Genomic DNA, 27,792 nt, shown 5'->3' with positions numbered 1-27,792 from the left:
GTCAGGCTTGGGCGCCTCCCGCTCGGCGGCATTTCCGGGTCGGGCGGGCTCTAGCAGCAGCGTCGCCGTCAGCTGGAAGCCGCTCCTCCTCGCGCGCGGCGCCGCGGCTCGAGCAGAGTTGACTATATATGGTCAAAGCCAGGGGGAGAGGGCGAAAAGCTGCGCGGGCGGGCGGCGCTTCCTGGTTGGTGCAGCTGGGAGGGGACGTCGCCGCCGCCGCCGCTGCTGCTGCGGGAGGGAATTTGCAGCGCTGCGAAGCGGATTGCGCGCCCCCCCTTGCCCGCCCCCCCCCACCTTGGCCCTTCTCGGATCCGAGGCAGCAGCGGCAGCGAGCCGGGGGAGGCGAAGATGCCACATGAGCTGAGTGAGTAGGCAGAGACCCCCCCCCGCCCCGCCTGGGTGCAATGCCTGCAAGCGGCGCTGCTGCAGCTGCTGCTGCTTCCTCCTTCCTCCTCCTCCTCCTGCTGCTGCTCCTTGCGAGGAGCGGCGCCCATTTGCCCGCGCGGGCTCGCCTGGGCTCGCCCTTTCTCCTGTCATTCGGGGCCACGTTGCTGCAGCCTCCCCGGGCGGGAGGGGGGTCGAGGGAGGGAGAGGAGGGGGGCATTTACCCCCGAGGAGGAGCGCCATCCAGCCCCTGGCAGGCAAAGCGCCTTCGCAAGCAGCGACGGCGCCCAGGGCATTTTTCTCCTTGCAACCTTCCCTTTGCAGTTGACCAAGTTAGGAGGCGGGGGGTCTTTTCTCTGGTCGGGGAGTCTCTCTCTCCCCCCCCCCCCCAGTACAATTTCCCCACTTAGCATTCAGCAACAGGTCAAATAGCAAATGCACCTGGAGTTTTTTGCGCTCTTGTTTCCAGCTGGCCTCCCGTTGTTAATAGGTGTGTCTTTTTCTCTCTCTCCCCCCCCCCATTTGTAGAAAAAGTGTTTGCCAGTCTCCCGCAGGTTGAGAGAGGCGTCTCCAAGATCATTGGGGGAGATCCAAAGGGCAATAACTTTCTGTATACGAATGGAAAATGTGTCATCATCCGCAACATTGATGTAATGTACCCTCCTTTTTACATTGATTCTTACTGATGGTTTTCTTTTTAAGCTTTAATGCTTCTCCCTTGCTGTTCTATTGAGGTCAGGGATCTGTGACAATTTAGGAGGGCATTGGAGTGAAAGCAGAATGACTCACAGGAGCTGAGAATAACCAGAGAGATGTTGAGGCTGCATGTGGAAACGCCCTGAAATCTAACATGATAAAGGGCAGCATGTTTTAAATAAAAAAGAAAACTCTTAAAATACAAATAAAAGTGGAGTGGGAGGAAGAGATCAGTGGTATTATGAAGTATTTTTCAGTACCGAAGTAAATATGGAAAGCTTATAGAATGTTGAATGTATGAAAACATCCTATAGAAATTAAAGGATATTTCTTTTCTCCTGTTGTGTTTTTCCTAATCTGGTGAACAGCATCACTCAAATCCAATGTGTCTCTTTGCTTCATGGGAATATCTGTGTTTTGTATGAGAATATTTTCATATTTGGAACCTAATTAGTAGTCAAAAATCACTCCCTTTTTAAGTTATAGCCATGAGGTAGGACTAGAGTTGCAAAATACTTTCTTTGCTTACTGTCTTAGGACAGGATTGTAGCAAGCAGTTCTGGATACCTTAGAGCTATGATTAAAAGTAGAGCATTTGTGTTGTAGTACCTACAATGTAGAATTGTCTTTCAGAGCTTTTCACAGTCCACTGAGATCTATCTCTTATATATTTATTGGCGCTTTGATACTTCTGAGTGACAGATCTTGAATATGGTGAACCAAACTTTTTAGTTTTGGTAACAAATGGGGAAATTCATCTTTCTCTCTTGTATCACTGAAAACAATGTAGCAATCTGTTACACTGGAGGTTTTAATGTGGTTTGGATTACTGGTACAGAACTCATGTGGGGAGTTGGACATGTGATTGCTTATATTTCCTGTTTCAGGAAAAACACTAGTCATGGGAGTCACTTTAATTTCAAGTGTTGTCATCCACATTCTAGAAACTAGAAATACATTAGGCAAAACTTTTAAGATATGGCCGTAAGAACATAAGGAGAGACCTACTGAGCCAGACCAAAGGCCCATCTAGTCTGCTGTGCTGTTTTGGTAGTCAGATGGATGCCTGTGGGAGGCTGGTGGAACATGAGCACAGCAGCGCTCTCCCCAGTTGTTCTTCCCAGCTACAGGGGAAGTGTGGCATCAGACAAGACCCTGCAAACCCCCTGTAGGGGGAGGGCTTTGGTCCTGGTGATCAAAAATCTTGGCTCACTACAAAATCTGGGGGCGGGGAATTGTTGACCAGTTGAAACCACTGCCTAATAAACATGAGTGGCCAGACATATAACTTGGGCAACAGATGTTTGTATTGTGCATAGATAGGAGCAGGAGGTTGTGACATAATGGAGGCTACATGCCTGAGGATTCGTGGACCAGAACTTCCCCAGAGCATGGAGAATTTTATCTCTATTATACTTTGCAACAGGTGGGTCTCCTGGCACAGCTATGATGGCCGCTAGTGACACAGATGAGGATCATGCAGGAATAAGAGTTGTGTTATTCATTACATTTCACTTTTATTTTGCATACAGCCTTTCTGTGTTGCTATACACAAGGCAATTTACAGCAACAAAATATGCAACAAAGAACACACACCTTATAATAATGTGATCCAATACAAAAAGTCATAATAAATCATAACTTTAAAATAGAATGACTTACATCAAATAAAGTGATATTCAACAATCTATTAGAATATAATGGTACACAATAAAATTAACCCTCATCACAGCAAATAATAATTAAACAAATTCACTCTCAACAATTACAATAATTACTGAACTGTGATCAATAAAAATAAGTGCAAGTCAAAATGCATAAAATACCACAATACATACAAAACCACATAAAAGGATCAAATTGAGAAACAAAGACACAGAACTTATAAAACGGTTTTTAAAAAACCCCTGAACTCTTCTTCTCCCTTCCCAGCTGGGAGAGGCTACTTGCTCAGCTGGACTTGATTGAGGCTGGGGAAGGCGAGGCTCCTTCTCCCTTCTTTGCACTTCCTCGCTGAGGAAGCTGACTTCTGCTAAATTATTTTAGAGTCTTTCTGTAGGTTTTCTTTTGGTGGGACTTTTCCAAACAACTTCCAGCCAGGAGCACTGTGGACTTTTGTTCTTTTAGTGAAGAACTTATTCGTTACTTAACCTACGATAGCTATCTGAGACAGAATGTGGAAGAAGAGGCATTCTGCTGACAGTTGACTGCTAAGCCAGTATCTCTTCTTAAGCCAACAAATCCATAAAATTCTCCTTGCGTGCAACAAAGCCGTGTTTTAAGGTGCATCCTCTCTATTCTCCCATTCCTTCTGACTTACTGTCAGGCCCTCCCTCCCACTTGAATCGATAGCCAGAGCAAACCTGTTGCTGGATTTGGTCTAGATGAGAAGCTGAATAGTTTCCTCATTGCTCATCTCTCAACTTCCCAGAATGTGCTCAAAGGGCTTACTGTGTGTTGGCAACTTGTCCCAGAAGCCTAGTGCAATGAAACCCATTGGCTTTGCTGGGGACGCTGTTTCTCAAAGCCACCTGGGCGCAGAATGTGTTTCTTCCCCTTTGTCTTTCACCTATGGCTGCCAACGGAAGCTACAAGTCTTTCCTACTACTCATAGTTTAGCTGGATTTGTAATGTTGGTTTATTCTTCTTGACACGCCCGCCTGGCTTTTCCCTCTGGTCTCTTTGACTTCTTCCCAATGAAACCCTTTTAAATTTTGCAGCCTGAGTGTATTTGTGCTATGCTCAAGTGATTAGGTTCCTCTCACATACCCAGGTTACTTTGTGATGCAAGACACAGACGCGTCTCGGGGTCTTCAAGCAAAGGATGCTCCTTCACCCTGAGCAGCTCACTGGCTTGTATGCTGTGTGACCTGTTGCTCCTACCAGGGTCAGCAGACTGGCACCTCCTGAGCATACATATGCCAAAGGGCACAGTTTTGGGGACCCCAGAAGAAAAACATTCAGGAAATCTTAGAATGTTGAGTCATTCAACTAACAGAAAGTGACAGATTATAAACTACCATAAGCAAGTTTTCAGCTTGATAACCATCAAGCTCCTTATGCTTTCGTCTCTTCCATAATCGGCAATTCAGATGTTTCTGTGCACCCCATTAAAGTTCTAAAAGAGTACTAGAAAGATCCATGAGGGCAACTGTAACACTGGATTTCCCAGTTGCATGAATATTTTACTTCTGTGGCCTCCTCTGCCTGCACTAAGTTACAGAGCCAGTCGCTGGCTGTTGCAGGTATCTCTGGTTTCAGTCTTCCAAAAGAATAGACTGTGAATTGGAGGACTCCATAGCAGGATGTGTGTTTGAGGATTCAGCTAATCTTCTTTTCTTTTCATAAGAATCCTAACTATTGCTTTCAGAGATTTCCTGGTATTTTAATGGGTTTCGGTGACTTTTAAATTGGGATTCTCTTGCATGTGCTTGTGTGCTGCCTCTTGCTCAAAGAGCAGCTATGTGCTACAGAAAGAGGACATTATTGTAGCCTTAATACTAGCCTTCAAATAAGGCGTTGACTTAAACAACAAAGAAGATATTTCACTTCTTAGAAGTCTTGGCCTAATCAGTAATATTTTCTTTTTCTCCTTCTGGAAACGGTAGCTATGGTAGGATAGGATAGGTGGCAATTTTGCTAGGGTATTTGTTTGTCCTTCATGGTCAGTTGGTGTCTCTTATGAAAGCTCATGGGTGGATGGTTTTAAGATGTGGAGATCTCATGAATGTTTAGAATCCATTGGCTCCCCTTCCCCCTTCTAAGGAGAGGTGGTCAGAGGCAAAGGGGAATGGGAGAAGTCATTTGACAAGTCTGAGGCAGAGAGGGGGATCCTGGTTCAGAACATCACCCTTAGTAGTGGTTAAGGTGCTCAAAAATAATGTGTGTTGGACTTAGGAGATTTTGTACCACATATGAGAAGAGGACAGTGAAAACTTCCACTGTGACTTCAGAAAAAGCTACAGCTGCACATTAATCTATTGTTCTAACCATTAATTCAATTCTACGGTTCTTTGGTTCTATAAGTAAGCCAGGTTCTAAAACCATGGTTTGAGCCTGGTTTGTTTGAAAGGTAAACTGCTGCCCCTTCCCCACAAAAAAACTTACCTGGAAGCTTTAAGCATCCTTCCCTCAAGTGCGAAGGGGAGTGCTGGGTGCCGGATTTCTTCTCTGCTTTACAGCTGCATCTGAACTAGGTCTGAGTAGATGATGACTAACCAAGGTTGGAAGTGCATGCATCCAATAGCAGAGGCAGCAGTCAAATGCCGAGCTCCTCTCCCCGCCCATGCTGCATTTCAGAGTTTCTTTACTTCTGAATCCAGACAAATTGTGATTAGTTTAGAATTGTAGGATTGTAAGCATTGGGAGAGCCCCCAGGGTCATCTAGCCCAGCCCCCTGTAATACAGGACTCTCAGCTAAAGCATCCATGACAGATGGCCATCCAACTTCTGCTTAAAAACCTCCAGGGATGGAGAGTCCACAATCTCCCACGGGAGTCCGTCGCACTGCCGGACAGCTCTGACTGTTAGAAAGTCTTTCCTGATGTTTAGTCAGAATCTCATTTCTTGTAACTTGAAGCCACTGGTTGGAGTCCTACCCTCCAGAGCAGGAGAAAACAAGCATGCTTTTGTGCAGGTGGTTCTTCCTGCCTAAATGTCCCTATTGAAATTCATTTTGTTAGTTTGGGCCCAGTTCTCCAATCTGATAAGGTCATCTTGAGTCACAATAATGTCTTCTGTGGCTTCTTCTTTGGCGACCACTTGTAGCCAAGTAAGAGTGTCTTCCATGAACATGGTCTTAGCGGTGTGTCCATAAGTGACTGTGGAGGCCAATTCTGGATCCACGAGTCCTTCCACAGTGGGAACATTGGTTTCCGGGTGGGAGTTGATGATGGTGAGGTTTGCCAAACGTGCCCTCCTCTTAACAAGTTTCTCCTTTTTGTCCTGAGTTTGATTGTCTTCAAAGTCCATGACACCTTTATAAAGACTTCAATTTGGAGCACTCACAGGCTAGTGTTTCCCAATTATTGGTGTTTATACTACCTTTTTTTAGATTTGCGTTGAGAGAGTCTCTTTTGTCGACCACCAGCATTTTGCTTTCCATTTTTAAGTTCGGAATAGAGTAGTTGCTTTGGAAGACGATAATCAGGCATCCAAATGAGTTGATGTTGAAGAATCATTGCTTCGACACTGGTGATCTTTGCTTCTTCCAGTACACTGACATTTGACTATCTTCCCAAGTGATATGTAAAAATTTTTGGAGACACCGTTAATGGAATCTTTCGAGGAGTTGGAGATGGCATTTATAAGTAGTCTGTGCTTCACAAGCAAAACAGTAAGGTTGGTAGTACAATAGTTTACAAAGGTAAACCAGCATTTTGGTTTCCCTGTGAATGTCCCAATCCTCAAACACTCTGCACTCTCACAGAGCTCAGATGATGGTGGATTTAGGCATCAGTGATGGCCCTTGTGGAAAGATAACTGCCCAGGTAGGAGAAGTGATCAACAGTTTCCAATGTTACACCATAGAGTTTGATTTGTGGTGCTGCAGAGGGGTTTTGTGCTTGTTGGTGCAGCACTTTGGTTTTTTGATGTTGAGCGATAGGCCTAGCTATCTGTAAGCTTCTGCGAAGAATATGTGGCATTAGTTACCCCTCCCTGTTTGGTTTCCTCTGCTACATTGATGAGCTTCCCCTCAATTCCTCCATCCAAGTCAGCCATGCTGGCTGGGTTCAATGTGAGTTGGGAGTCCAACAGCATCTGAAGTAGCCACCACTGCTGTAGAGAAACAAGACAACTTGGCAAGTTGTATCTATGACCGTGACTTGTTTCCCTTAACCATGTCCCCATGTTCTTTCTCAGGCTCCTCTCCACTTTTACCCGAGGCTGCCTGCCCCTTTCTCCTTGGGATATTAACGCTTCCTGTGGGTGAACTATTTATTTTATTGATTTACAACCTGCTTTTATGAAGATCTTCCCAAAGTGGTTTACAAAATGCAGACAAATATAATTTAAAACAAATAAAGCATTCGTGTCATGTGAATATTACAGTCAGCACAGAAATAACACAATAACCTAGCATAAGTTTAAACTTATTTCCAGCATCTCTCAGGTGGGCGCCAATGCCGTTATAAGAGAACAAGTTCATGGTGAGTTCTGGCACCTCTTTTTCTATGGCAATAGCACTGATCAAGACCCATTTGAAAAGTACTGTATTGAGTCATGGGGCTTGTCTGATATTGCATGGAATTGAATCCAGAAATGTTTTAATATTTTGGCAGCCTGAGCTTTGGCTTGGTGTGATCTGGTGCCCAAATCAAATGCATTCATTTGATTTGATAATGACGGTAGACCTGTCACTGTACGTCATCAACCCACAGATTTGTCCCCTCTTGCCTCAGCAAATCCTTCTCTTCCTCTGTCTGTCAATTTAAGTGCTCACTAAACTGAGAACTAAAGGGTGGTATATAAGTCTAATAAATAAAATAAGGCAATTGTTCCATACAGAGATGTAAAGCATCATTATTTGAAATTGAAAACGGTGGCAGACAATATATTATAGCAATAGAACTTGGGTATCTTTGTTACATAGCTAGCAAGCTGTGTGTGCGTGGACTGGGCAGGTTGCGTTAAATTTCCATGAGTGGACCTTGAGGGATACTCAGCACTGTGCTTTTGATTCATTGGAATTCTGACTCCGTTTCCTCATATCAAAAACAAAAGGAACATGAAGGTGTTGTGACAACTGTGCTTTAGAGATGTGATTCCTGCTGAGGCTGCTTTTCTGCCTGTAGTTCTGTCAGTTCTTACAATGCTAGGCATTATGAATAAATATGATTAGAAAACATATTTCTATAAAGCAGTTTTAGCAGTTCCAACTCCTGCATTTCGGGGGTTGGATGATGACCCTCGGGGTCCCTTCCAACTCTACAATTTCATGATTCTGTGCTTTGCACCTGTTGAAGATTCATATGTGCCTCATACTGGGCCGGCCCACCCATGAGGCAAGGTGAGGCAGCTGCCTCAGGCAGCAGGAATGACCAGGGTAGCAGATCCCAATGTCAATATTTCTCCCCCCTCCCCCTGTTCCTCACCCCTTCTTTCCTTCCGCCTTTTTGGGGTCCATCTCAGGTGCCAAATATTTTTGGCCGACTCCAGCCTCATATGCTGGGCAGTGGGCTTGCTTTACGTCTGCAGAAAGCAGCCAGATGCTGCCCCCAGTCCAGACAATAGTATTGGGACTGTGCTTGTAATTGCTTCCTTCCTTTGTAATGGCTACTTACAATACATCTGTGAAATATCATAATTTTTATAAATTGGGAAATTGCTCTTTCCTGTGGCAGGGGCTATGTTTAATTTCAGTAGTTTCCTTGCTTTTCTCTCTTCTGTAGTTGAGACTTTAAAAAAAATCAATGCCTGCCTCAATTTTTAAATCAGAGGTTTAAAATACCTTTGGCCTTCCAATTGATGTTGGATTTCAGCTCTCATCATCCCTGATCATTGGCCAATCTGGCTGGGCCTGTTGGGAGCCGCATCCACACAGCATCTAGAGGTCCACAGCTTAGCCACCTGTGTTTAAAAACAATTTCTGAGGAGGCTTGGTGGGTTGGAGACCCTGTCAAACAGAATCCTCTCAATTGTGAATGATTTGATAAATCTGGGCTGTTTTGGAAGACTTGGGTGTTCAAACTTCAGTCATAGATTGCTGAACCACAATACACAGTTGGCAGCTCTCATTGGTGAGATTGTGACTGTTGTTTGGCTTCAGTGATGTGGGTTTTCTCAAAGACTTTGAAAAGGGAAGTATGACGAAACCATGCACTTCTGAAACTGGAAAATGTTCTTCGGAAAAGCACAGCAGTGGGAAATTCTCTGGAAAATTTCCACCCCATAACACTGACTAGTCAGTCAAATTTTCTGTGACACAGGTGGCAATATTGGAACCTTCCTTCCTCTGTTTGAGCTCCTAGGCTGCATTTGTGTCTGTGCTGCCCGGTGCATGTTCCCTGTTCTCCATTTCTTCAGCGTACTAATTCCATATTTGGAGCCCAGGCATGCTGCAGAGTTTGGACAAAGGCCACTGTGCCGTCTGGTGTGGTGAGGGGCCAGAGAGAGCAGTCACAATTTGTCACTGCATGTAGCAAATGTTTCTTGCACAAGGCTTATGCTTCCTTCTAGGAAGGCAGAAGGGGTGTCAACACTGTGACATTGGCTTAACCAGTTTGCAATCCTGTTTAATTAAGCAGGAGAGTGGTTATTCAGAAGCACCGGCATTGGTACTTCACTCTCAGACCTGTCAGTCCAACATTTAATCTCTGTATGGCACTGAAACTCAGAGTCGGAAAAACATTGTCCTATAATCTTGTTAGATCTTGACGCATCCCCTAGTACCATTAATCGTGAGGTGTTGGTGACATGGCAGCTCTCCGTGGGGCTGTGTTCCAGTAATCTGCCTTCTGATTGGAAGGGAGTTCCCAGAGCTGAAAATGGATGCTTGCTGGTTGTTCTTTTGGACCAACCTCTGGGCTTCTGCTGAAGTCCATCTTGTTTCAACCCTTCTCTCAACATGGTAGTAGCAGATAATTTTTCTGAGTTCTCTATCAGTTGAGAGGGACTAGGAGCAGCAGATGGGAAGCTTCCTTGAATACTTACTTGAAAATATAACTCTTTTATAGAATCCAGCGATTGCTGACATCTACACTGAACATGCTCATCAAGTTGTTGTTGCCAAGTATGCTCCCAGCGGCTTCTACATTGCATCTGGAGGTATGGTATTCTACTAGTATCCGTGTCTGCATAGTGCAATCTTGCTATTACCAATTTTACTCCAAATGGGGTCCATTTATAATCTGGTGGAAATCCTGTGCCATTTTGGGTCATAGATTTCAGTGGGCTAAAGTGTGCCTACCTCAATATTGGCTTGTGGTCTACAACATTGCTTAGTTATTGCCATTGAATGTGCCTCTCTTAATAGGGCACTATGAGGGCTAAGAGACTGAGGCATGAATCTGGAAGTCTCTGGTTTGAATCGTGAGTCTGCCACAAACTCACCAGATAGTTGTAGGCAGGCCGCAGCACCCACCTGCAATCTGCAATATTGGGATAGTGAGATATAACCATCTTACAAGATAGATACAGTATAAGGATTTCAAGAAGAGAATGTATTTCAAGTCCTTTGAACACTCTATAAAGCGGGCATGGCCAAACTTGGCCCTCCAGCTGTTTTGGGACTACAACTGCCATCATCCCTAGCTAACAGGACCAGTGGTCAGGGATGATGGGAGTTGTAGTCCCAAAACAGCTGTAGGGCCAAGTTTGGCTACCACTGCTCTAAAGCAACACATAAATGTTTGCGTCTTGAAATGGTTATGCACTTGTTTCCAGATAGAACTTGTTTGTTTTGAGCCTAAAACTGAGGTCACTTTTCAAAAGCTACAGCAGTTTTCCATTTTCCACCATGAAGATGAGTTTTAAACCCTTCTTCTCCTTGCCCCATCTATTTTCCCAGGAGTGCAATACTCTCAGCTGTTCTGCCGCAGATGCTGTGAATATAGTCATAGCTGTGCTGGGCACACTCAGCATTAAAAATGGATTCTGTGAGCACTATAAATTATGCAAATTAAGCAGCTAGTCATGGGGGGGGGGCAGGGCACCCAAGCTCCACCTCCTACAAGTTAGAGTTGTTGCTTGCTCCCCTTGGCTTGTAAGCCAGTGCTGCCAACGTACCTTTTAAGTCTCATATTCCCAACCACAATGGCTAGAAGTTTGCTTTTATGGAAAGGCCAACTTTCAAAAGAGAACATTGTTCACACATTTTGCAGTTGTGTAGAATCGCAGAACACACAATACCCAGGATATAGTTAATTTTAAAATTCAATACTCGGGGGACGTAATTTCAAGAGATGTGGTCTCTTGCGCTTCTTAATACTAGCTTGCTCTTTACTTGATTTGCATCTTAACTCTCTCTAGACCTAAATTTGAGGCTTAGTTAATAATAACCCTGTGCATGGTGATTTTCAGTGGAAAGCAAAAGTAAATGAATCCCTGTGCTGAAGATACTTGCAGTCTAAATTCTCAGAAAAATAACTTGAGGAAGAAGCAAGCTTTTTTGGGGGGGGGCGCATTTTCCATGTCAAAGATAGTTGCACGCTAAAACTGTATGAGTGTTTAGAAGCATGTGAACATGGTAAGAAAGCTTTGAGCTGGCCAAGTTCCCATCAGCAATATTTGACTTTGTATTATCACAGACTTTAATCAGTGATACGTGGTTTCTTATGAATTCCTTTGAAGTCCATAAAGAAGTAGCATTTTTCCAAAAATAGTATATTGGTTTTTACTGAGTTTCCTCTGAATAAGCACAATCCTATGGACCAACAGACATTGAGAATAGAAAGTGTGATTTTGCCCAAACTCCATACATTTCACAACTTCCAGTAGGACAACTGTATCAAGAAGAGGAATTGGCTTCCAGCAATGATCTCCAGCCTACACTGATGTCATTGGAAGTCACACTAGCAGTTAAAGGCCCTGCTTTCCAACAGTTTTGAGAGCATGAAGAGTTTGACTCCTCTTATTCCTGGCAAGTGCAAATGCCTTGGCTGGCTATGCTATTGTGAGATGCCTTTGAACATAGATAATTTTGTTTGTTTGCTATCTTTCCACAGTTAAAACCATGCTCAAGGCAGCTTACAACATGAAAAAAATGTAAAATTACAAACTTAACAAGTAGTCAAAAACAAAAATATATATCAAAAAGTACACAATGCAAAGTTGAGCCATTTCAACATAAATCGTTAAGAAGATCTAAAAATAAAGATAAAAAAATTAATATCAACAACAGCAACAAAAGCCCTCTAAAAATAATACTCCAGTCCAAGAGTCTGTTCAGGAGCCCCGGCTTTTGTAGCTGGAGTCAGTCTAGGCCAGGTGGGAAAAGGCCTGCAAGGCAGGGATCAGGTTTTCCAGGACTCTCAGCCAAGGTCTAAACAAGATTTAAACATGGCTGTAGCATGCAAGACTTGATACATGTGCACCTCCACTCCATTGGAGGGAGGAGGATTGTGTCAATTCTTCTGGGATTTGCAACCCCATTCTCTAACTTAAACCTAAAATCAGAAGATTTGGCTATTTTAAATGTGGAGGTTATTCTTGAATAGTATAAATTTGTGCAAACAGTGATTAATGGGAAAGACAATATCTTGGTAGATACTGTTCTTTTCAGGCACTGCTGCCTTTCTCTACTGAGCTCCAAACCGTGAGAGAGATAGAAATGACTCTTACTTATTGAGTATTCTTTCAAGCTCCCTGGAGAGCTTGGAGACCACCTCCTTATTAGACTTCAAGATGCTGCCTGCACAGGGATATGGAAATGAGAACCTTGGTTTCACGAACAAGTGCCGTGGCCTCCATTTTAGCAGACAGCTCTTGCATAGACCAGGAAACCCAAGGAGGAGGTTAAGCAAGCTACTGTCAAACAAGAAATATACTGTGTTGAATTGCAATGGCTCTCTCGGGTTTTGTGCAGAGGCCTTTGGAAAATCAAGCACATTTTGGTTATTCGGTGCATGATTTTAGAAATAATAGTCCCAATGAGGTTTTGAAAGGGGACCTTAGAAATGAAGAAATGCATGCATGCCTTATGAACAATGCAAACACAAATGAACACTTCCCTAAAAAGTAGAGGTAAAAAGCAATTGAAAATTAGATAATACAGCTTAGCATCTTGATTCGGGTATAAAGATATAAGTCAGGTATAAAGATGGAGGGTTGTATGGGTTGGAATTTATCTTGTCCTTTTGTGTAAGGGAGGGGCTGAGATTCAGTGGAGGCTCCCGCAGAAGGTGAGGAAGGAAAGATAATTCTTGCCAAGCTCTTCCTGCAGTCAAGTTTTCAGGAGAAGGTATAGAAAATCTCCTAGGCAAAACCAAGAGCAGTGGTGTGCACCTAAGCCCGGCCTGAGTGTCCCCAGTTGTGCAGACTGCTTTTTAGATCTTTGTGCAATAAGTGCAAAGGTCTGAAGAGGATTTTAAAGTCTCCCAGTAATCCCCTAATAAGTCGGGGTCCCCACTCTCAGAGAGGCCTCTAAGTGGTTCAGTCGAACATTCTTAAATCCTCTTAAGGCTTTCTGTGCTAATCACATGCCGGGAGGTGTTGCAGGCGAGACTTCTGCCGGTGTCCCTGCCACATCCTTGGTTTTGCTTATTGCATGTTCAGGCAAATGTAGTCAGCATTGCACACAATCAAACACCTGCTGTTTCTCCACAAAACATTTATAATAGTCGCCATGTCATTGTCACTGTGGTTTGCAGAAAGAGTTTAGCATTCCTAACATGCACACTGGCAAGTTCTCGCACGCCTGAAGATTTGAATGTGGCAAAGTGGTGGTCGTGCGGCAACTACGTCTTGCTGGAATGGTGGCTTTATGTGTATTACTGTGCTGTGACAGATATTTCCGGGAAGCTAAGGATTTGGGATACCACGCAGAAGGAACATCTATTGAAGTATGAATACCAGCCATTTGCAGGAAAAATAAAAGACATTGCATGGACAGAAGATAGCAAGAGGCTTGCTGCTGTCGGGGAAGGAAGGGAAAAGTGAGTAGAGAATCAAAGAATTAATTTTGCACATTCCTGCAGGAGAACTTGGCTTAGTCTTGTGTTTTAATTTCCAGATTCACAGTAGATAGCTGATCATTTAACAGCTAGAGATCTTTTAATAGCTCACATTCTTGGAGACCATTTCCGCAAGGAAGCCAGAGGGTTTTAAAAGGGCATTGAGCCGCAGTAGCAGGAGTTTTACACGTGTAGTGGTCCAAGAGTTATAGTCTTGGACACAGTAAAGGATCCCACAGTCCAAGGAAGCCTGCATTCGAGCACCTCCTACTGAAAGTGCTTCTTAAAATTATTCTCCAAAGCCCTGGAATGCAGCACGAGAAGGGAAGGGTTGGCATCAGAGATGCTTAAAAGGTACAAGCATCATTGCCTCCTCTTTTTAAGCTCAGCCTGATCCTTAAAGAGCATTTAAGATTATTAACATTGATAATCTTGATGGAGAATGGCCAATTTGTAGAGCTTCTCCCTGGAAATGAAGGGCTGCTATTGCCACCGCCGCCGCAGGCATCTCAAGGCACAGAACAAAACAGAGTGTCAGTTTTATAGAAATAAATGCACCTCAGCCCACACTTCAGCAAAGCTCCAGCCAACCACTTCTTCAGAGATCTTTCACCTTCATGGTTGCAGTTCTGCCGCAGAGTAGTCTGAGGTGAATATATTTACACTGTGTTTCATCCCATGCCTTGGGATGGCATAAAACCTCTTTCTTCCCATCAGTGGAGCCTCACAATGTAATGCAAATAATAACACCTTGGAGATCCCGGGCCTCTAGGCTGGCCTCGACCAGGGCCAGGGCCTTTTTGGCCTTGGCCCCGGGCTGATGGGATGCTCTGCCACAAGAGACCAGGGCCCTGTGGGATTTGACATCTTTCCACAGGGCCTGCAAGACGGAGTTGTTCCGCCAGGCCTTTGGTCGGGGGCTCAGCCTGACTCCCCTTTTATTTTTGTATAAGAACTAATATGAAAGAGGCCTCCCAGCATTCTCACAGGCCCATATAAGATCAGTGTAAAGAGTTGGGCCGATGAGCACTTACTGTTCCCAACCCTAACCCTGCGGAAGCCATCTAATTAGACTTGAATTTGATTTTGACCTTTTTTAAGGAGGTAATTCAATTATTGTTTGATTTTATACCAATGTTATATATCTAATGTTAGCTGCCCTGAGCCTGACTTCGGCCAGGGAGGGCGGGATATAAATAAAAGTTTATTATATCTTTTTCCTCAGAATATTTGTATGGCACTTCGAGTTCACGCATAACTAGAACAGCAGTTTGTTCTTACAGTCAGTATAGATGCAGGGAACTCACTGAAAATAAGGCCCATTACTGCTTATTTGGCAGTACAGTTGTACCTTGATTCTCGGACAGAATCCATTCCGGAAGTCAGTTCGACTTCTGAAAACGTTCGGAAACCAAAGTGCAGCTTCCAATTATCTGCAGGAGCTTCCTGCGCTCAATAGAAAGCTGTGTCGGACGTTCGGCTTCCAAAAATAGTTTGCAAACCGGAACAGTCACTTCCGGGTTTATGGCATTCAGGAGCTAAAACATTCATGCTGTTCAAAAACCAAGATACGACTATAAATAAAACTCTTGCCAGTTCAGCTCTTGTATGACATGGCCTGTGTGTTCAAATGATAGGAACAGTCTCTATAATTCAAAATGGCTTCAGATGACTGATTCTTAATATATTTTTGTTATTTCAGTTGTTACAATTGTGTTTTAATTATTGGTATATTGCATTTTACCTTATGTGCACTACTCTGCATGAGGGAAAGGAGTATATAAATAAAAATACTACAGTGTGTTGCTCCTTTATCTATCAGTACATGAAGCAAGTGCCCTATTTCGTTACATTATTTGTTTATGCATAATGGGCAAAGGAATTGAATGCCATAGGGAACGAAGCTAAAACTGCACAAGATTAACTGGGCGGTCTAATTTCTGTTGTGTAAATCCACTCAACATGCTGGCTGTGCTCAATACATTAAGTCCTATATATAGTCCTCATTGTATGTGACTTGATTTGTTGCTCCTTAATAGATTTGGGGCTGTGTTTCTGTGGGATACCGGCTCTTCAGTAGGCGAGATCACCGGCCACAACAAAGTGATCAATAGTGTGGATATTAAACAGACCAGACCATACCGCCTCGTGACTGGCAGTGATGACAATTGTGCTGCTTTCTTTGAAGGACCACCGTTCAAATTCAAGTTTACAATAAGTGTGAGTTGTCATTCTTTACCACCTGTGTGCCGTCTGTCTTTGAGATCCAGCTCTCTCCCCGTTCCTGCACAAGCAGAGAGCAGCCTCTTTCTCTTTCTCTTTCTCTTTCTCTTTTTCTTTCTCTTGTGTTTTGGGGAATAGGCAGCATTGCATTTCAGTGGCAACCCTTTGCACTTCATGGTAGTCTTGGAAAGGGGGAGCTTAAAATCCTCGTGTGCAAGCATAAGATCACCCTTGCTATCATGGAGCCAGCACAGTATTTTTCAGAATTACAGCCGGTCTAAAGTCTTGGGACTCTAGAGCTTTCTCTGCAATTAAAGCAGGGTTGCTTATCTGCCCAGGGAGAATGTTAAAGATTTTAATAGCTGCAAGCAGTTGTCTTTGTATTGCATGCTACCTAGTGCACAGACCATAGCAGATTGCATTCTTACTTACACCTTCCTTAGCCCCTTCGCTTGTTACTTGCATGAAGGGGTTTCCACCGGTCAAGGGCAGTGGAGGCACACAGCTTCCCCTCATGGGTCCCAAGGAAGCCTATCCACCTAGGGAGCTATGAATATAGGCTTTCCTTCTCCTGACAGCCATAATTTGTAGGCATCAGGGAAGGGTCTGGGGAAGAGCTGTGCAGCCCACTGCCCCTTGACCACACGAGCCCCCCTTCAAACAGGCAAGGTGTCTGTTGCTACTTACATTTTTTTTCACGCATGGACAGTGGCTGAAGTAATCTCTTGGAGACACACCCAGAGAAGGGCCACTTGTTGACTTAGGGCAGTGATGGCCAAACTTGGCCCCTCCAGCTGTTTTGGGACTACAGTTCCCATCACCCCTGACCACTGGTCCTGTTAGCTAGGGATGATGGGAGTTGTATTCCCAAAACAGCTGGAGGGCCAAGTTTGGCCATCACTGACTTAGTGTCTTTGTTGCCTCATGTCAGCAGAGGGGTTCTAAGTGCTTAAAACAAGCACTTAGAATTGGGCTTGGGAACATGTGCAGTTGTGCTGAGACTGCTGTTACACAGTACTTGAAGTAGGAAGGATTTAAGCTGCTTGCACAACCCACAGCAGGCTAATGGTAGAGACCAATGAGCAGCACAAAATCAGCTGAAGTAATCCGTTTGGGAATTGATGTCCTTCTAATATATATATGTTTCTCTTACAGGATCACAGCCGGTTTGTTAACTGTGTGAGATTTTCTCCAGATGGAAATAGATTTGCTACAGCCAGTGCAGATGGCCAGGTAAAATCAAGCCATTTCTTACCTTGGGGGGGGGCAGATATGCCTCTAGCTAAATGGAGGATCTGCTTTGAGTGCCAAAGGTCCCAGGATCAGTCCCTGGCATCTCCAGTTAAAGATCGCGCCTTGGAACACCAGGAACCTGGAAGTGTCATTGCTGGTCATAAGAGATAATGTGGAACCGGATGGACCAGTGGCCTGGTTCTTCATAAGATACTTCTCCTCTGGAGCTAGCACAGCAGTAACCGTGCCAATATTTGTGGCACTTTAGGTTCTAAGCAAAAAAGGGGTTGCCTCTCAGGAACTGGTGTTCCAGAATCAATGCTGGAGAAGGCAACAGAGGAAGGAGAGGGTGAATAAGGCAAAAATTAAGATTAGCCTCAAAATCAGACAAGTATAAAAGTATTGGCCCCAAGGGGGGCAAATTCCATACTATAGTAATAGTAATAATAATAATTAATAATAATTTATTATTTGTACCCCACCCATCTGGCTGGGTTTCCCCAGCCACTCTGGGCAGCTTCCAACAAAGATTAAAAATACATTAAAATGTCACACATTAAAAACTTCCCTAAATAGGGCTGCCTTCAGATGTCTTCTAAATGTCAGGTAGTTGTTTATCTCTTTGACATCTGATGGGAGGGTGTTCCACAGGGCGGGTGCCACCACCGAGAAGGCCCTCTGCATGGTTCCCTGTAGCTTTGCTTCTTGCAGTGAGGGAACCACCAGAAGGCCCTCGGAGCTGGACCTCAGTGTCTGGACAGAACGATGGGGGTGGAGATGCTCCTTCAAGTATACTGGGCCGAGGCCATTTAGGGCTTTAAAGGTCAGCACCAACAGTATAGGGCAATAAAATTATCAAGGTCAACCAAGATGTCACAAAATAGTGTGCAGACTTTTGACTACCAGCCTAGGAGTTCTGGAGATGAAAGATGGGGGAAGGTAAAATGTGGCTTGGTGTTCAAGCCATGAAATCTGCCTCAGTCGGGATGCTGGAGGAGGTAGCAGAGGCTCTGTTAAATGCTATGTAGGTTTCAGATTACAACCGTTGGAAGAAAGAGCACACAATGGGAGCACACATATTGGAGAGCATTAAAAAAATATTCTCAGATATGGAGGGTCAGCCCTTAGGTTCCTTTTGCTTTTACTGGCCAGAATTATAGACTTGATTGTAATGCAAACTACTTCCTGAAGGTAAAGGAAGCAAGCCTGACATTGATTGCCTTAACCCAGAGGCAACGCTGCACGTAGCATTTTCCTATATTTCAGATGTTTGGATCCTTTTATACTGCGTTTCATTAAACACGTTCCATTGCTTTCTGATCTCAGTAGTACACTGTTTGAGTTTGATACTTAAATATCTGCCTACTTTAAAGAAACTGCTGGTGTTTCAATATGTCTGGGGGGGGGGGGTTTAAGTATGTTTAACTGCTGCCCAAAAACCCCAAACCCACTTAACTGATACTTTGTCTCATTTTCGGTTTTGAAAAGATATATATTTACGATGGCAAAACTGGAGAGAAAGTTGGTGCGCTAGGAGGAAATAAGGCACATGATGGAGGCATTTATGCAGTAAGTATATTGGGGCCTCCTCCTCTCTCTCTTTGACCAGACTGTTAGGTTATGTTGATTTCCACAGGCATTATATGGCTCTGCTTTTCTTGCAACAGCACAAATCGTGTCTGATTCCACAGAACCTAAGGCTGCCTCTTATGCTTATGTAAGTGTGACAGTCCCTTATCAGGCATGAAGGAGTTTCTTAATTGAAAAACCCAAGAGGTGTTATGCCAACATTCACTTTCTTTTTTTGGGGGGGGGGGGGTTAAAGCTTCAGCCCCCAGCCATGCCAAGAGCAATGAGCATTCTTGGCAATGGTGCTGCTGGAGGATGCAGCTGGGTTCAGGGCCAGCAAAATGCTGTGAGTAGCTGTACAAGATCTGATTTCTGGGCAGTCCCTCTAGATTTTAATCCAGGTTTGCTAAAAATTTGGTTCCAGTTTTAGGCTGTGGTATTTCATTGACTTGAGTTAGATGGACGGCTTAAAAGCCTCTTGATTGACAAGTAATCAGGGAGGCAGGTTTGTCCCTTAAAAAAAAGATACAAGTACTTTGAAAAACCAAGGACAGAGGAAGTCACCTTTGAGCAGAGATTCTGCCTTCTTTCCCCAAGGAGGGGGTGTCTGAGATGATGCAGCACTATGTGGGGTTGTTGTTTTTTAAGTAACAGACATTCTGAAAGCGATGCTTTTCATTGTAAGATTTCTTTGGGATGCTTGTGGAATCTTCTTCTGATTGATTAATTCACGAAATGCTTTTGCATTCAGCTTTGCATTCCAGAATGGACTTAATTCATTTCTGATTCTTTGTTTCTCCCAGAGCTGTATTTACAGAATTAAAAATAAGCTGTAATCATTACAGGAATAGCTTTTTAAAAATACATATTCATAATCCTTCTGCCAGAGCACAATAATAGATTGTGCTAGAAGGGAAAAAATTAATATTAATAATAATAATAATAATAATAATAATAATAATATCAGTTATTTCCTCTTGAAGTTCTTCTTTAGCAAATACCCATTCTGCTAGAGTACAATTGAAAGCAAAATAATAAACATTAAAATAAATGGAACAGTCTCATATTGGCGAGTCAGCTTGTCTGCATGACGTCTTCAAACTCGCCATCTGGGGAAATGTGCATGGGAAACAAATATAGGCTATCTCTGGTATTTAGGGCGAGCCTTTACCTCTAAATCCCTTTGTTTCCTTCCAACAGATTAGTTGGAGTCCAGATGGCAATCGCCTACTTTCTGCTTCTGGAGACAAGACAGCTAAGATCTGGGATGTTGGTGCTAATAGCGTTGTGAATACCTTTAACATGGGATCAAATGTTTTGGATCAGCAGCTGGGTTGTCTGTGGCAAAAGGGGCACTTGTTGACTGTCTCCCTTTCTGGCTACATCAACTATCTGGATGAGAACAATCCGGATAAGCCCCTTCGTGTCATCAAGGTCTGTGGAATCATTGAGCCGGCTCTTTCGAGTTTCCTAATCATGCACTGCTAGCATTATCCATCTGTTTCCAACAGAAATGAGTGTGGTTGTGAAGACCCATTTAACAGAAAGGCTGCTTGAGCTACATTGTGGATGCTCTTGTGGCAAACGAGAAGTGACTTTACTTCATCCAAACCAGCCAGTTCTGAACAATATGTTCAGTGCTTGCCAGGTGGGAGGATTCCTGGTTAAATCAGAACAGAATCAACACTTGTAAGATCTCTTAATTTGGGGAAAATGTGGTCTAAGTGCAGTAAGACAATTGCCTCTAAATACTTGGGGGGGGCATTTCAGGCAGTAGCTAGCTGTGCATCTGCTTCTGAATGCCAAGCCTAAACAGCAGTCCGCCTCCCCCCACCCCCGCCTACCCAAATTGCCACTAGGACAACCCTCTTTTTAAAACTGATGGAAAGTTCTGCTGCAGTCACATCTCATGGGCGTGTATTGTTTCAAGGGAAGGGAAAGCCCCTTGGAGTTGGCATGCAGAACATCCCAGTGTATGTCTGCCTGAAACCCCACCATTCTTGGCCACCTGAAAATAGCCGTTAATCTTAAATGGCTCTGTCCCTCTCCTGTCCCTCCCCTTTCATATTAGACTGCTTACATCATTCCACCTCTTTCTCCCCTTTGTAGCCTTTGGCACAGTCTTCGTCTCCTACATAGAAACTAAGCCAAAATATTTGTAGCTGAAGAGGGTGCATAGTCTGCCTTCCCTTCCCTCTGTTGTCTACTTTCCCCCACATCATAATTTGCATTGTAAGCTTCTCGGGGCCTGAAACATATAATAGGATAATATTTACCCTGTGTTTTTGTTTTTAATAGACTAATTTACGGATAAGACAATGGCTTGGAACCAATTCCTCTTCTTCCCCCTGCCCCAGAAGCGCATAGCAGAGGGTTTGTGGGCTTGTCAACTTTCCCTTTTGTCTATTATCAGAGGAGTTTGAGGTTAGGCAAAGTTTTCCGGGGGGGGGGGGGTGTTCTTCCCAAAATCTGTGCAAAGAAGCCCAGATTTGGGCAGGAAGAAACAAGTGCGCACAACGTGCTGTGAGTAACTTGAGCTTCTGTCTGTGTAAGTGTAAGAGTTTGTGTTAATTATGTGTGCTTTCTTTCAGGGTCACAGTAAATCAATACAATGTCTTACGGTGCATAAAAATGGGGGGAAATCCTATATCTACTCTGGAAGCCATGATGGGCATATTAATATCCTTTGAGCAACCAAGCAATGTTTTTTTGCAGATGAAAACTCCCTAGTGCTGTGCTGCTATATATGGCTGTCTTTCTTCCCTTTCTCGTAATGTTTGCTACTCACTGAAGCATTCTTGGCATGCAGGGTAGTATTAGAGCACAGTTCTTATTTGAACTGCTAAATGAAAGCCTTATGATTATCCATCTCGCCCACTGAGGCTGCTGTTAGCAGTATAAGTGTCAGTGCAATTATTTGATTTGGTTGGTGTTTTGAACAAAAACTGCCCCACACAAAGATGGCAGCTGTTCTATCTCACTGAATTTCACATTGCCTTTTTTGTGCCATCACCCAAGATACTGTGCTGGCTAGGTTCAGCGAGGCATCTTCAGAAAGTTCTACAGCAGGGCTGCGTGCAAGTTGCAACTGGGAAGAATTCTCTTGTTTCTTTGCAAGCCACGCGGTTTAGTGACATGCGTGCTGTCCTAAGCATAGCACAACTTAGGAATTGAGTCGGTTTGATTGTTCCTTGCAATAAATGTTGGGTGTCGCGCTCATCCTGAAGAAAACTTCCTTAATATTTTGCTCACATTATTGGGATTCTGAGACGGGGGAAAATGATAGCTTTACTGGGAAAGGACACACAAACCAGGTTTCACGAATGGCTGTGGATGAGTCGGAGCAGCTGGTCAGCTGCAGCATGGATGATACCGTTCGGTACACCAGTCTGAGCAAAAAAGACACCAGGTAACGTGTGTGTGTGTCAACCTCCACACAAATAATTTACTGTTAGCGTAACACAAAATGACCGTGCCATCTAATTCTGCTGTGTTAAAGCACTATATCAGAAAACCAGATGTCACAAGCAACTTTGGTTGTTCTTTCTGCAACCAACATTATCCGTGGTCGGCGCTTTAAAAAAGCACCAGTTTTACTCTGCTGAGCAGATGGGATTGATAATGCGCAATGGACAGTTGTGTTTATCATCTTATACAGCAAGTTAAAATATCAGTGCAATGTGGGAAAATAAATGTGAAGTGTCTGAGAATAAAACATTCTCCACCAAATGTGTAAGAAAAATGTAAGCTGCTGCTCAAAAGATGTGGGATGTGCAAAATGTTCTCGGTCGCCCTTTAATGTGCCAAAACATGCCTTTCTCCAAGTACCAAATGCTAGTTCATATTTTTTAATTGGTGAAGTATATTGCATCTTGACTACTACAGCTTTCCATTGTCCCACCTTGGTCCCTTTACATCTACCCTTCTGCCCAAATTGCCCATCTTCCTGATAACAAAGTACCACTCCTTAAATCCCCGTGCTTCGTATCTGCTCTCAGGTCCTTTGGTCCTATTCTTGCCAATGACTTCAGCTCCTTCAGCTAAGGAAAAATTTCGCTCATTTTTCCCTTTCCCTTTTCAGTGGCCAGGATGTTATTAAAATGGATGTTCAGCCCAAATGCATTGCAGTTGGACCTGGTGGGTACGCAGTGGTGATATGCATTGGAGAGGTGCGTATCAGGAAAAATGGATTGTATTGTAATGCAATATAGGACTGTCATCCTAACCCCACTTACCTGGGAGTAAGACCCATTGACTTCCATAGGACTTACCTCCGAGTAGATGTGGTTTGGATTGCATAATAAGTTTCTTAACCATAATGCACACTTTAAAACTTGTTTTGAAAGTGTAGCAGGTTATTTCTACTTGGATTTCTCACGGTGCTATTTAAAGTGATATTTGGTAACTGGTTTGTAGTGCTTAGATGCAGAAGCATTACTAGGTACGGGAAAGAGTCAGAGCACAGGCTGATGACATTATTACTGAGGCGGGGGGGGGAGTTTATGCTGTTTTACACTGGTATAAATGCAAGACAACTTTTTTTCCTTTTTTGAGGGGTGAACAGACTCTTGCTGCTGGGCTTACGCTGCCGTGGCAACACACACACTCCCTGCCACACCCATTGAGCTCTTACATTTGCCTCTAGGCAAATTAAGGTTGTGGGTGGCTGTGTCTCATTGGCACTGTGGTTGCAGTGTGTTAACAGGGGCTGCAGGAACCGAGAGAAACACTGGCTGGCTTCACAGTTTTCCCACATTGTGATTTTTGCATATTGTGTGCACAGACACACACACACACACACACACATCATGAGTCACGATATATTGCCAGGTCAAAAATTATGAAACCGATATAACGATATGGAGTATGATATATCTCTATATCGCCCAGCCCTATAAGGCAGCAATAAGCAATGCCTCCCATTTGCAAGTGTCTCTCTCACTGCTCTGGACATGTGAAGGGGTCCTTTGGGCAGAGTAGGGAAGCCTCCTGTAGCATGTAGTGGAACACCATTTTCTAGCAGTACCTCAATGTGATGTGCACACTCCTCGGATTACAGATCGTTCTGATGAAGGACAAGAAGAAGTGCTTTGCAATTGATAACCCTGGCTTTGAACCAGAAGTGGTAGCAGTTCATCCTGGAGGTGGCATGGCAGCTGTCGGAGGAACAGTAAGGGTGTTATTTTCCTCTTTAAGGTAGCCTTTTCTGCTCATTAAGCACTTGGCAGTTCCCACAGCATGGCAGCACTTGTGGAAACATTTTCAGTATAGTAATTTCAGATGCTCTCTTAGCTTCAGCTGTAATTATCCCGTAAATGGCTTCTGCCGTTTGCCCCTTCTCTTTCTCTCCAATAAATGTGCTGTTCCTATACCTTAATAAGGGATGCAAAAGCAGCAACTGGGTGTGAACTGTTTCTGGTGCAAGACTTGAGAGAGGCAGTAAAAGATCTGAAAACCAGCAAGGCCGTTCTGGGCGCTCTGAGGAGAGCCTGACTCTTGCGCATATTTTAACTTCCAGGATGGAAAAGTGTACCTGTATGCAATCCAGGGAAGTTCTTTAAAGAAAGAGGAAAAGACGCTGGAAGCGAAAGGTCCTGTGACTGACTTGGCGTACTCTCATGATGGTGCCTTTCTGGCAGTGACGGATGCAAGCAAGGCGGTCACTGTGTTTAGCGTTGCCGATGACTATGCGGTAAGCAGGACTTAGTTCTGTTTTTTGTATAGTGTATTGTTTTATTGCTGTGGCTGATGGCTGACGCAAATAAAGATTCCTTCATTCATTCAGTGTAGAAACCTTGCACATAGATCAAATATCCCTCATGGGCAGGCTTATTTAGTCATAAAAATGCTGTTGAAGCAAGACTTAACACTTTGCGGGGTATTGCAAATACAAATGGAAAACAACTTCGTAAGTGGCAGTGGAAGAACTGAGTGCTGTCCTAATTAATTTATATTATTAAAGCCTCTCTTGGAATCTCTTGCCCCTCTTTAGATTGAATTGGAATTTATTCAGTAGTTCTTGCATTGGGTTTTATTAGTTTCTGTGCAATTAGAACATAAAGAGGTTCGATTTTTTTACCAATGGTTAATTCATTTTTAGGATTAAAAATCAGTGATTGTCTTCCTTTCACTTTCTCAATAGGAGCATAATATTTTCTATGGACACCATGCGAAGATTGTTTGTATTGCCTGGTCACCAGATAACAAGCACTTTGCTTCTGGAGGAATGGATATGATGGTTTATGTTTGGACCGTGAGTGACCCAGAGACTCGAGTTAAAATACAAGGTAACTAACAGTATAGCCTTCTCCTTACGGAGAAATCTAAAGTGCTGTGTTCATCGTTCATTGCATTCTTGGAATAACAGATGTTGGGGAATAGTGTTTTTGAGGGAAATCACGGGGCTAAAATTATCCTGAAGGATGAAGACTTGTAAACAGATTTTTCAACATCAAGGCCGCAATTCTGCCTGATACAGAGCGGCTGCTGTTAAGCCCTTAGTGTCGCCACTTCTTCCCCTGTCATGTGTGCTGCCAACTCCTTCCAGCGGCTCTTGCCTGTATGTCGGGGTCTCCCAACAGCAGTGAAGTCATGCCTAGGGGCTGAGTGAGGGGATTGTGCAGGTTGGTGAGGCTGGAAGATGAGGTCTAGAAGAGCCTTGAATAGAAATTAAAAGGCCTGACCAGTGTGTTGCCATCACACTGCGCGCAACAATGACGTAGGGGCCTCAGGTGAGCAAACATCAAGGGTGCTGGGAGGGGAGGGGAGAGGGGAGTTCATGCATAAGCCCTGGTATGAAAGGTAGGTTCCTGCTAAACTTTTTAAGAGCAAATTTGGAAAGAGGTTGGTTGCATCAATTTACATTTTCTGTTGCTTCTGTCAGATGCCCACAGATTACATCATGTAAGCAGCTTGGCGTGGCTGGACGAACATACCTTGGTAACAACATCTCACGATGCATCTGTCAAAGAGTGGTCCATTTCCTACAAATAAAATGCCTTCGATTAGGAGAAGCTCATCAGGGACTAGAACTACTGGAGTGGAATATAGCATTTCTCTTCCTTAAAAATATACAAATCTGTCACGACCTCCAGGGTCCTATAGCATATTCTCATATCTTTGCAGAGGATGTTTGTATCTGTAATTAAATGACCTTTGGAAAGCTTTAGTCGGTAATGCTTTGCACTTGAGAAGCACTTAAATTATGTCTGGAGCTTGCAAAATCTTTTGTGTGCTGAACATTCCAGGGTCTGCAACCTAGCAGGTCGGCATAAAAGAGTTTAAATTGATTTGGTTCCTTAATTTTTAATATCTGTCACACACACATACTTGCACATGGTATTGTACAGCATGAGAGTATTCTCATTTTTTTCTAACTGCAGAACATTTCTGTACTAACAGTCATAGTAAAGAATGCTAGTTGTGATCCAAAAATGAATTGTGGTGTGCAGCTACTGTATATTGGCTTGTCTGTAATGCACCAAATTGTTGCCTCAGATTTCCTTCACCAGATAACAAAGTGGGGTACGTCCATAATAAACCTTTTCTGTATTTCCTGTCCAGATTTGTAGTTATTTTTAAGATGGAAATGTGGGGTTTTGATGTATTTTGCCATTCTTTTAGTAATTAAAGTTTACAGATAAACGTCAAAGGCATTTTTTTTCGGATATACCTTTGTTACCTTTTTGAACAAATGAGAATACTTGATCATGGTTTGTTGTTTGGAAATGAATGCTTCTAGATCTGCTTTAAATATACCTTCTTTCCTAAGGAGAAATATGTCTATGTAAGAACATTTGCAGTAATTATGAAAATGCCTTTTTCAGTACAGGAATTAAAGTAAAGTAAAGCAATTACTGTGAGTTGAACTGATCATTACAACAAACAGCAATCTCTAACACTGTAGAAACAGAAATATTTCTTCTGAAGAGACCTTTCTCCCAATAAAGAACTTCTGTATGTTTTATCTCCTGCTTAATACAGTTTGTGGGGTCACATTTATTTCAGTGGCGAAAATGAGATTTCTAGGACTGTATAAACCTCCCTTCAATCTTTCTCACATGTTTGCATCTGCTTGCAAGTAATGCGAAGCCATGGTTTAGCCTAGGACTGGGGAGCCAGTGGTTTTCCATTCATGGTTTATTGCTGCATGAATGAGCCCTTCATAAGCCTGAGCAAAGCGTTGACTTGCAAGGACTCCTCTGCTCCACTGGCCAAGTACAGTTTTGCTTTCTATAAATCCCAGAGCTTTATGAGCCAGGGAATTCTGCTTTACAACAAGCAGTGATTTGTTTCTGAACATGCCAACTTCAAAACATGGGTTGTGAAGCTGGCTCATTAAACAACTACAGAGTGAGTCCATTTTGGATATTTTTCTGCTTCTGAAAGCTGGGTGGGTAAAGACTTGGGGTTCCCCACTTTCCCCGAGCATGAAATGCATGGTCAAGAGGGAAAAACAAGTAATTGCAATCAACATCAACCAGAAACCGTCAGGTTGGGAGTGGGATAGGATAGGACAAGAAAGTATAGAGCCAGTTCCCCTATTCAAACACTTGAAGTTAAGGAACTCTTGTGGGGGGGGGGGAGCCGCGTGAGAGAGATTTGGCTACTGCATGAGAAACTAAACTAAGGAGGAAGGAAAATTTCTTATGGGGAGCATTTTGAAATTGTGGCATCATTGTGAGGAAGTTTAACTGCAAGATTCCTTGTTTCTAAAACCAGTTGTAGCAGCCTGCCTCATGCTTCTATGCTGGCTCATTTCAAGCTACTAAAATTCTGCTAATATTTCCAGATGTGCAACCTGTCCAGCTTCACCAGACTGCCTTTCATGCCTCAATCTTCCTTGTGAAAACAATGCAGCTGTCCAGGAATGGTGGCACTTTGCATTCTCGATGGGTGGACCTTTTTTTGATAAAAGTGTTTCCAAATTACTGGTGTCATACTCACTTTCAAGTTTACAGCTTGTGCATACCTATCCAAGGCAAGTATCTCCTTGGAGGATACATATTTCATGACAATTCATCAACATTTAGCCTTTTCTCAGATTTTCATATCACAAACACATTTCCTTAAATGC

At 43.4% G+C, this 27,792-nt stretch overlaps 1 protein-coding gene and 1 long non-coding RNA gene across 2 annotated transcripts in view; both read left to right on the top strand.

Annotated features, from left to right (window-relative positions):
- The window catches only part of LOC309350038, a 191,364-nt gene that overhangs the window by 38,673 nt on the left and 124,899 nt on the right, over positions 1–27,792 (top strand). The window lies entirely within an intron of this gene.
- WDR1 (WD repeat domain 1) lies at positions 192–26,694 on the top strand. Its single transcript, XM_081876045.1, has 15 exons — positions 192–364; positions 913–1,034; positions 9,756–9,846; positions 13,526–13,673; positions 15,731–15,911; positions 17,070–17,147; positions 18,636–18,716; positions 19,917–20,150; positions 21,308–21,397; positions 21,971–22,125; positions 22,798–22,885; positions 23,776–23,886; positions 24,235–24,408; positions 24,859–25,003; positions 25,600–26,694. The coding sequence occupies exons 1-15, from the start codon at positions 349–351 to the stop codon at positions 25,707–25,709; spliced, it is 1,824 nt and encodes a 607-aa protein (XP_081732171.1). The 5' UTR covers positions 192–348; the 3' UTR covers positions 25,710–26,694.

This window comes from Podarcis erhardii (genome assembly GCF_964252035.2).
Source record: "Podarcis erhardii genome assembly, chromosome: 9".
NCBI classification, from domain to species: domain Eukaryota; kingdom Metazoa; phylum Chordata; class Lepidosauria; order Squamata; family Lacertidae; genus Podarcis; species Podarcis erhardii.
Note: the sequence above shows the minus strand (reverse complement) of the source record. Positions and strands in the feature narration are given on the sequence as shown.

Coding starts and splice junctions, on each gene's coding strand:
- WDR1 (XM_081876045.1), top strand. Junction 9,847..13,525: donor CTTCTACATTGCATCTGGAG/GTATGGTATTCT, acceptor GTGCTGTGACAG/ATATTTCCGGGAAGCTAAGG. Junction 25,004..25,599: donor GACTCGAGTTAAAATACAAG/GTAACTAACAGT, acceptor TGCTTCTGTCAG/ATGCCCACAGATTACATCAT.